The following is an 8,763-nucleotide window of genomic DNA, read 5'->3' on the forward strand; positions in this document are numbered from 1 at the left end:
GTCATTGCCAGCATTTTGTTTAATGTTTTAAAATGCATTCTGAGAAGGGTTCATAGGTTCCACTACACTGCCTGAAGGATCCACAGTACAGAAAGAACAGGGGCCTCAAAACCCCTGTTCTAAAGGCTTTATAGCGTGGCCTGCACATAGCAGCCTCTGAAGCAGACTGTGACATTCACTGGGCACACAGGGAAACCAAGGCTGGTGGGGAGGGCTGGCTCTGGTCACACTGCAAACAGGATGTGGGCTGGGAATTGCACCCTGGGCTCTTAACTCCCTAGCCTGATCTCTGCTGGCTACTGTGCTCACAGTCACCTTTTGGTCCTTTTTGGGGAATATGAAGGTCAGGTTCCTGTCCTACTGTGCTCACAGGTCACCTGTTGGCCCTTTTTTGGGAAAACTTGAAGGTCTGGTTCCAGCCCTGCCGTTTGGGCCCTCTGGGGAGCGATCCCTGGGCTGGCCCTGATTTGCCAGGGTCACACTCCACTGGCACCTCCCCCCCGGTGAGGCCGCCCACTGGCCCATGGAGGCTTAGAAGGGCGAGGCAGGAGGCAGACAGGTGGTGGGCCAATGGCTGTCACCGCGCCTCACCTAGTCTATCACGTAAGCCCAGGTAGGCTGGAGGCTCCACCCAGAGCCTCGCCCGGACCCGCCCCAAGCCCGAGCTCCGGGAGCGGAAATTCCTGAGCCAGTGGGACGCTGCGGGCGCAAAGCCCAGCGGCCGGTTTCGGCCATGGAACCTGTATCGACCTGGACCCCCGAGAAGGTGGCGGCTTGGCTGAGAGGTGGGTGGCGCCGGGTAAAGTTGGGCTTGAGGGGAACTGGGACAGGGAGAGGAAAAGGAGAAAGGGCCTGCCCAGCCTGTCAGTTGGTCAGTCACCAGCAAGCACTTACTAGCCTGCCAAGTACCCAGGGCAGAGCTAGAAGGGGTAGAAGAAACGACCCCTGAGGAGAGAGACCAAGGACACAGGAGGGAGCCCCGGGTCTCTCCAGCATCCCCAGAGGCTGCCAGGGTGGCAACGGGGAGGGAGTGGTTGTGTAATGAAAACAGGGGGGCTGGTCCCAGCCGGCCCAGCCCACTCTGATTCACCTCCCCTCCCCCCAGGGCCTAGTGGCCTGTTATTAAACCCAGTTTTGCCAAGGGGAAACTGACCCTGGGCCAGGAAATGATATAGTCAGACTTGGTGTGGAGGTTCCTAATGGGAGAAGCAGAATTCCCAGCCACACTGAGGGAGCTGACCCAGCCCCAATCCTAGGGGCCTGGGGGGTCTGGGGTGGGAGATCTCCCAGGTTCAGTGACAGGTGTTGGGAGCAGCCCTGACTGGGGACCTATCAGAGGAGCTTCTGGGAAGGGAAGGGGAGTCAGGACCATCCCTTCTGGGGCAGTGAGCTAAATGTAGGGGGAGGGGTGGGGCGCACTGGACCAGGGATTTGGGGCTATTGTCTGGACTCCCCCCTGCCCTCACTAGCCTGTGACTGAGGCTCAGGTTCCCCATCCACAAAATGAGACAAAACTGCTGTCTTGAAGCAGACAAAGTAGAACAGTGGTGGCCAGGCCCACTTGGCATGTCCCTTGTGTGGGGCCTGTCGGGAGGCAGGCCGGGTGCCTGTGGTACTTTCACTCTACGTGGGATGGAGTTGCCCCGGCCACAGCCATGAAGAAACAGGTTCATGAACCCCCAATGCAGTGTGCTTCATGTCCCAGGGGATGAGGGCTGTTGCTCACACACACTTACCCCCCACCAAGGACCCCGGCTTGTTGTGTCCTTTATATGACACGCGAGCTACTCACCTCTGTGTATTTCCCCTCTGTAAAATGGGGACAACCACAGTCCCCATGTCCTAGATGCTGAGAGCATCCAGCGTGTTATTATGTGTAAAGCCTGTTAACATTCTGTCTAACGCATAGTAAATGATCCATAGATATTTTAAGATATCTGCTATGCATCAAACATGGGATGGAGTTAGAGACTCAATCACTGAAGGCCTGGTCCTCGAAGACCTTGTGATAAAATGGGAGCTCAGGTGCAGAGGTTTGTGAAGCCTCTGTGAGCAGAGGAAACAGGAGAGGCCCCCAACCCAGAACCTTCCTGGAGGGGAATCGGATGAAAAAGGTTGTAATGGAGCTGAAAGAGCGGGCCAGGCAGAAGGAATAGCACAGGCAAGAACCCCGAGGCAAAGAGTGTCCCAAAAGTCACTGGGAGTTAGTGCTCTGGATTTGAAATGTTGGGTTCGAGGGCTCTGCTGAGAGGCAGGTGGCCCCCTGACCACAAGAGGCCATGGGAGAGTCTGGGGCTGATAACAGGGTGCAGGCTATTGACCGTCTGCGGGAAGCAGGAAAGGCTTCTGTGTATTGTGGCAGTGAATATACACTTGAGTAGAGGGATGATTATCCCCATTTTACAGGTGAGGAAACTAAGGCACAGAGAAACTAAGCTCCTGGCTCAAGTGGTAGTACTCAGGTCTGCCCAACTTCTAGACTCCACGATCTTAATCTCTGTGAGTTCTCAGACTTATGCAAGCATCTGAACACCTGGAGGACTTATGAAAACAAATTGCTGGACCCTGTCCCTGAGTTCTGATTTAGTGGGTGTTGGGGGTTCAACAACTTGTATTTCCAACGAGTTCTTCAATGAAGTAGAAGCTACTGCTGGGACCAGCCCTTGGGAGCCACTGCCCTCTCGTATGCTGCTTATCTCCATAGCCTCGTCGTCGGGAAAATGGGCAGCTCACGGCCTGGGCCTCAGGGTTGACATTAAGAACAGATGGGAGGGAGAAGGTTTTCACAATGAAGAACAGGCGAGAAAGGCCAGGACACTCCCGGCTCCTCTCGTGCTGACCCTGCTCTCCCTCCAGGCCTCGATGATTCCCTGCAGGACTATCCCTTTGAGGACTGGGAGCTGCCAGGCAAATACCTCCTCCAACTCTGCCCCCGAAGCCTTGAGGCTCTGACTGTGCGGCCTGTGGGCCACCAGGAGCTCATTCTGGAAGGAGTAGAACAGCTCCGGGCCCTGGTGAGTAGCTCTGGCCTCTCCAGCTGCAGCTTCCACCCACCTGGGGATGGCCAGGGGGTCTGACAGCTGCCTGGGAGGTGACCTGCTCCCTCTTTGGAACAGAGCTCCGGACTTCAGACAGAGAACTTACAGAGCCTGACGGAGAGGCTGCTGGAGGGGACCCAGGCCTTCCAGAGCCTAGTGCAAGGCCGCTTGGGGGACTGTGCCGAGCCCCCTGCCGAAGTCCTCGGCGCAACTGTGGAGTTGGTGCACGAGGCCCAGACCCTCCTGTTGTGGCTCAACAGGTATCTTGGGCTCCTCCCAGGATCTGCATGACTGCGTAGGAGACCCTTTCTTATCCTTGGCTTCTCCTCTTGCCTCTTTTTGGTTCAAGTATGGTGGAACAAGGGAAGGTTGGTCTGTGCTGGGTGCCAGGCTCCCATCCAGTCCGCCAGCTTGTACTCCTAACCGACACAGCAGCAATTTTACACAGAGTTCTTCCCACCCCCTCACTGACTGCTGCTTGCTCTGTAGCTCCCAGCCCAGATGTCCCCCCTCAGGGAATCCTTCCTCCTTATACACTCTCAGAACTCCCTACACTTCACAGCAGTTGGAATGCAATTGTTTTGGGTGTAATTACGTGTTCGTGTCCATCTCCTGGTGCCAAGAATGGCGTTAGGCATATGCTAGGCATTTGACCAATCGGCCCTGTGCTGAGCTCTTGACCAAGCATCTCCTTGACCCCAAAGCAGACCCATTAGAACAGGTATTATCCCCAGGGCAGCTCTGGATGGCTCTGTGACTTTAGGCACAGGTCCTTAACCAGTGCTCTGTCCTTTCTCTCTGCCAGGTACCTCTTCTCCCACTTAAATGACTTCTCAGCCTGCCAGGAGATTGGGGAGCTGTGCGGGAAGCTGGGCCAAACCCTGCAGGAGGTAGGAGAACTGCGAGAGGTTTGGCTCAGGCCAAAGAGACCGAGTCAGCCTAGAGCTTTTTATAACCTGTGAATCAGCACAGGATCAGGTGTGAGGCGAGGGCAGCGAGAGAGAAGGCCCGGCCGCTGGGTATGGACACTGGGGACATGGGTCTCCTAGGGTAGGGGCAACTCAGGAAGTTTGACTCTCAGGAATGGGGAGGGGACATGTGTAGTGACTTCTGAGGGTTTGGCACCAAGGGCATGAGCCAAAACTTGAGCCCTTGTAGTTCTGGAGAGGGGTCAGGATCTAGGAATGCCACCCTGCCCTCCAGAGAAGCGGGCCCCCACTCTGGTAGACCCTGCTCTGTTACTCTGCTTGCAGGACTGTCCGGCAGCCACGAAGGAGAGCAAAGTCCTGAGCATTGTGAGTCTGGGGTGGGAGGGCAGAGTCCTGGGGATAAGGGTAGGGTGGGGTTCAGACTGGACATCCTGTTCCTCCTCTTCCCCCAGTGCGGTCAGGTGGCGAGGATCTGTCACAACATCCTGAGCTGCTGTCCCCAGGAGCTGCTGGAGCAGAGGGCCGTGCTCGTGCGGGTACAGCTGGACGATCCCCTGGTGAGCCCTGACCGCTCACTTCTCCCGTCCCCTCGGCAGCTGGGCTTGAACCTGGCTCTCGAATCCCATAGGAGCCTGTATGTTACAGTGAGAGGCCTTTTTTTGTACAATTAAAGGCCCAGAAGAATTCCCCAAGTTCCCACTGTCATTCAGCACCTTAACCCTGAGGGGCTACTGCTGGCCTGGGCGCAGGTGACACGTTCTAGTGCTGGGACATAAAGCTGGCAAGGCAGACGAGGGAAGAGGACTTGAACTTTTCTGCTTTAGTCTTTAACCTGTTGGGAAAACCAGCCCCCACCGCTGTCTTGGCCCTGGCCTGGCTCTGCTTCTCCCTTCAGGAGAATCTCATACCTCAGGGGTCAGCAACCTCAGCCCCCCTTGGGCCTTTATGGGAGGATGAGAAGGGGCTGTGGAGGCCCAGAGGAGAGTGGCAACATCAAAGTCACACGGCAGGTTGGGACAGTGCAGCTTGGGGCCAGCTCTTGCCCTGTTCTAAGCACCTAAGGATCCTGGTGCCCAGTGGGAGTCCTGCCCACTGGCCCTGTTGCTCCCACATCCTCGGTGACTGCGACCTCTGTCTTGGCAGGGCCTAGAAATCCACACCACCGGCAACTGCTTGCACTTTGTGTCCCAAGTGGACACCCAGGTGAGCGCCCCACGCCTTCAGCTGTCCCGGTCCCTGCCAGCCAAATGGCTTTAGGCCCCAGGAGAGAGCGCCCTCTTTGAGCCCTATCGTCTACAGCAGGTCCCCACTGACTCGTGGCTGCAGATCCTACCTGGAGACGAGATTGTCCAGGTCAATGAGCAGGTTGTGGTGAGTGAGGACTGGAAGGCGAGTGGGAAGATGAGAGAAGGGGCCACGGAGGCCTCCAGGAGGAGGAGGAGGGCTGAGAGGGGAAACTGAGGCTGAGGGGGTTGATTTGCCCCAGAGCCCCTGTCCTGCCTGTCCTAGGTGGGCTGGCCCTATAAGAACGTGGTGAGGGAGCTGCTACGGGAGCCAACTGGGGCCAGCCTAGTGCTGAAGAAGGTCCCAGTGCCAGGGCCGCCCCCGCAGGTACCTGCCCCTCCCCTCCCCACCTCCCCACTCCCCACCTGCTTGCAGACCCCTGCCCTCAGCTCCTTCACCCTGTTCTCGTTGTGCCCTAGACGCCTCCTCAGACCCTGAGCTCCCCACACCGGAGGGTTCTGGCAGCCTCACCAACTCCCAGGTAATGACTCTGCCTTGGGTATGTTCTGGTGGGGGACCCAGGGCCTCACTTAACCCCTCCTCCCTCTCTCCAGTGCCCTGTCTGAAGAGGTCTTTGCCTTTGATCTGCCTTCAGACCCAAGCCCGGTGCCCAGCTCTGCCTGGACAGGTAGTGTCAGAGCCCCACCAGGGGCAGATGCCCTGGGCAGCCCTTTGCTCTGGGATTCTGACACCCCCTCCCTACTGCTGGTCCCCGGACAGGGCTCATGGGCCCTATCTCTCCCCTCTGACAGACGAGACCTCTCTTGACTCTGAGCCCCTGCCCATCCCTCCTACACCCCCAGACAGGCTCCCAGCAGGGGCCGCGGAGACTCCGGAGCCTCCTGACAAGGTAAGATCAGGGACTCGCTAAGGAGGGGCGTGCGGTGGCACCAGACCCTTCTCTGACCTCTTTTGGTCCTTTCAGAGTCCTTTCCCTGGTCGCAAGAAATCAAAAGGTATGAAATGCACCTAATGGAGTGGGCCCCAATGTGAAGGGCTCTTAGAAGTCTCCGCAGTGCAGGGCAAGACCACCCCCCACTCCCCACACAGCCTCTCCTGGCAGCAACCCTGTTCTGGGTTCAGACAGACTGTGCCCCCCGCCTGGGCCCTCACCAGCTCTGCAACCCAGCAGTTGGCTTCTCCTCTGACGTCACTTCTGTCTCAGAAATGGGCTCATGGTCCCCACCTCAGAGCCAACACCTGTCACTTTATAAGCACAGAGTATGGGATTAGAAATCCGGTCTGGGGGTGTCCGTAGGGTACGGGGAGAGCAGGAGGGGGCCCTGTGGCCTTGCCTGCCCCTGGCTGCCTGGCCGCTGTGCCTGCAGGCGTGGCGACGCAGCTGAGCCGGCGGCGGGTGTCCTGCCGGGAGCTGGGCCAGCCCGACTGTGATGGCTGGCTCCTGCTGCGCAAGGTGCCGGGCGGCTTCATGGGTCCCCGCTGGCGTCGCTGCTGGTTCGTGCTCAAGGGACACACGCTCTACTGGTACCGCCAGCCCCAGGTGAGACCCGGGGCTACGGTTCTGCCCCTCTTCCTCTACCCACTTGCACCTGTGGTCACAGGTCCTTTGGGCCCCACTGTTCTCACCTGGGAGAAGGGAAACTCCGGAGAAAAACGAGTTAATGTGTATTAAAAGCTGGAAAAAGGTGTGCAGAGAAGCACTTTTATTCTGCCTGCCTTCCCTTCCTCTTCTCTTGTTCTGTGCATCCTTGTAATGGGCCGTTCACTCGGTTGTTTTTTATTCATTCATGAAACATTCAGTGCCTCCCTGATACCCAGCTTTGGCTGGACACTGGGGGCTCAGCATAGGATTGGATAATTCCTGCTCCTCCAGGCTGGCAGGGGAGACACTCAGGGGTGCGAACATGGCCCAGAAACATGTGGAAAGGGAAGAGCCCAAGGGCTGGGCGGGAGCCCAGCAGAGGTGTCCAGTCCAGCTTGAGGAGCTGGAAAGGCTTCCTGAGAAGGCAGTGCCTGCGGCTGGTCATACGCAGAGGACAGCAGTGTGAGCCGCTTCACCTGCTAATGGAAGAGATGCACAAGCAGTCTCCTCTTCCTTGGCTGTGCATCTGGAGAACTTGGCTCCCCTTCCTGGCTCAGCGCACCCCTTGGTCACTCACCCGCTCCCTGCCCCAGATTCCTGTCCTGAGCTCCAGGGACTGAGACTTGTGGCTAGAGAACCTGGCAGATGCCCTCCCTCTGCCCCGCCTGCCTGACTCAGGGCCTTGGGGGTGTGGGGGTTGGAGGCCTAGCCTTACCCTGCGATGCCCCCAGGATGCGAAGGCCGAGGGACTCATCAATGTCTCCAACTACAGTCTGGAAAGTGGATCCGATCAGAAGAAAAAATAGTTAAGTCCTGGGGTGTGACTGGCTGGGGGGTGGGGGACAAAGGGAGCAGTGTCAGGAGGAGCGATGGGGGGCAGTGAGTGGTGGGGACTCCCGGCCCAGATTCTCTGGTTTCTGACTGGGGGCCCCCAGGCTGAGTGAGAGCCTCTGTTCTCCCTGGCAGCGTGTTCCAGCTCACCCACGACGTGTACAAGCCCTTCATCTTTGCTGCCGACACACTGACAGATCTGAGCAAGTGAGTGCCCACCCCCCGACTCCCACAGCTGCGTCCCTGCTCCCACCCAGGTGCTCCTCAGGAGCCTGGACCCAAAGCCCAATTCTCTGATCATGCTTGGTCAAGGCACGCACTTCTCTGAGCCTCAGTTTCATCATCTATAAAATGGGTTAATGAGCATTTCTACCTCTGAGTTGCTCTGAGGATTAGGATTAAGATGAGATGGCTCAAAGTCCTTGGCACACGGTCAGTGGAAGCTCCCTAAGGCCCCTCTGTCCCTTCCTAGGTGGGTGCGCCATCTTATTACCTGCATTTCCAAGTACCAGTCTCCAGGCCGGTGCCCCCTGCCCCGAGAAGAAGGTGGGTGTCTCCTAGGCCTCACCTGAGCCTTTGCCTGTCCTGGGACGGGGCTGGATCTCAAATACCCGAGCCCACACCCTGGCCTCAACAGGCCCAATGTAACCTACTGGGTTCCCTAACTGCCCCATCCACCCCAGACTGCTACAGTGAGACGGAAGCAGAAGACCATGACGACGACACCGGCTCCCGCTCAGCCTCAGTGAGTGAGGGGCAGAAGGGCATACGCAGTAGAGTGTGGGGTTCAGACTGAGGCCCTCCTCTCCTTCCCTCTCCCCGCAGCCCAGCCCGGCCGCAACCTGGAGTCCGTCCCACGGAGCCACAGCCCCTGCAGCCACCCCCACGCAGGGCAGCCCACTCACCTCCACAGACAGCAGTGAAGGGGCACTGGAAGGAATGGTACGGGGGCTGAAGCAAGGTGGGGTGTCCCTCCTGGGCCAGCCACAACCCCTCACTCAAGAACAGTGGCGGAGTTCGTTCATGCGGCGCAACCCAGACCCCAAGCTCAACGAGCGAGCACACCACGTGCGGGCGCTGCAGAGCACACTGAAGGTCAGCTGGGGGCCGGCTGGGCGGGTGGGGGCCGGCTGGGCGG

The 8,763-nt window shown here is 58.3% G+C and overlaps 1 protein-coding gene across 1 annotated transcript in view; it reads left to right on the top strand.

The window, feature by feature from the left end:
* The first annotated feature begins 733 nt into the window (after positions 1–733).
* The window catches only part of CNKSR1 (connector enhancer of kinase suppressor of Ras 1), an 8,990-nt gene continuing 960 nt past the window's right edge, over positions 734–8,763 (top strand). The window contains 19 exon segments of the mRNA XM_004679391.2: positions 734–785; positions 2,857–3,014; positions 3,117–3,298; positions 3,844–3,928; positions 4,292–4,333; positions 4,420–4,524; positions 5,111–5,170; positions 5,270–5,338; positions 5,477–5,578; positions 5,671–5,706; positions 5,774–5,879; positions 6,004–6,101; positions 6,177–6,207; positions 6,580–6,752; positions 7,526–7,599; positions 7,761–7,832; positions 8,098–8,171; positions 8,309–8,370; positions 8,451–8,720. Of these exon segments, the coding sequence (XP_004679448.1) occupies positions 734–785; positions 2,857–3,014; positions 3,117–3,298; positions 3,844–3,928; positions 4,292–4,333; positions 4,420–4,524; positions 5,111–5,170; positions 5,270–5,338; positions 5,477–5,578; positions 5,671–5,706; positions 5,774–5,879; positions 6,004–6,101; positions 6,177–6,207; positions 6,580–6,752; positions 7,526–7,599; positions 7,761–7,832; positions 8,098–8,171; positions 8,309–8,370; positions 8,451–8,720 (1,851 nt within the window).

Source organism: Condylura cristata, unplaced genomic scaffold (genome assembly GCF_000260355.1).
Source record: "Condylura cristata isolate star-nosed mole 26May11 unplaced genomic scaffold, ConCri1.0 scaffold00008, whole genome shotgun sequence".
In the NCBI taxonomy this organism is placed as follows: domain Eukaryota; kingdom Metazoa; phylum Chordata; class Mammalia; order Eulipotyphla; family Talpidae; genus Condylura; species Condylura cristata.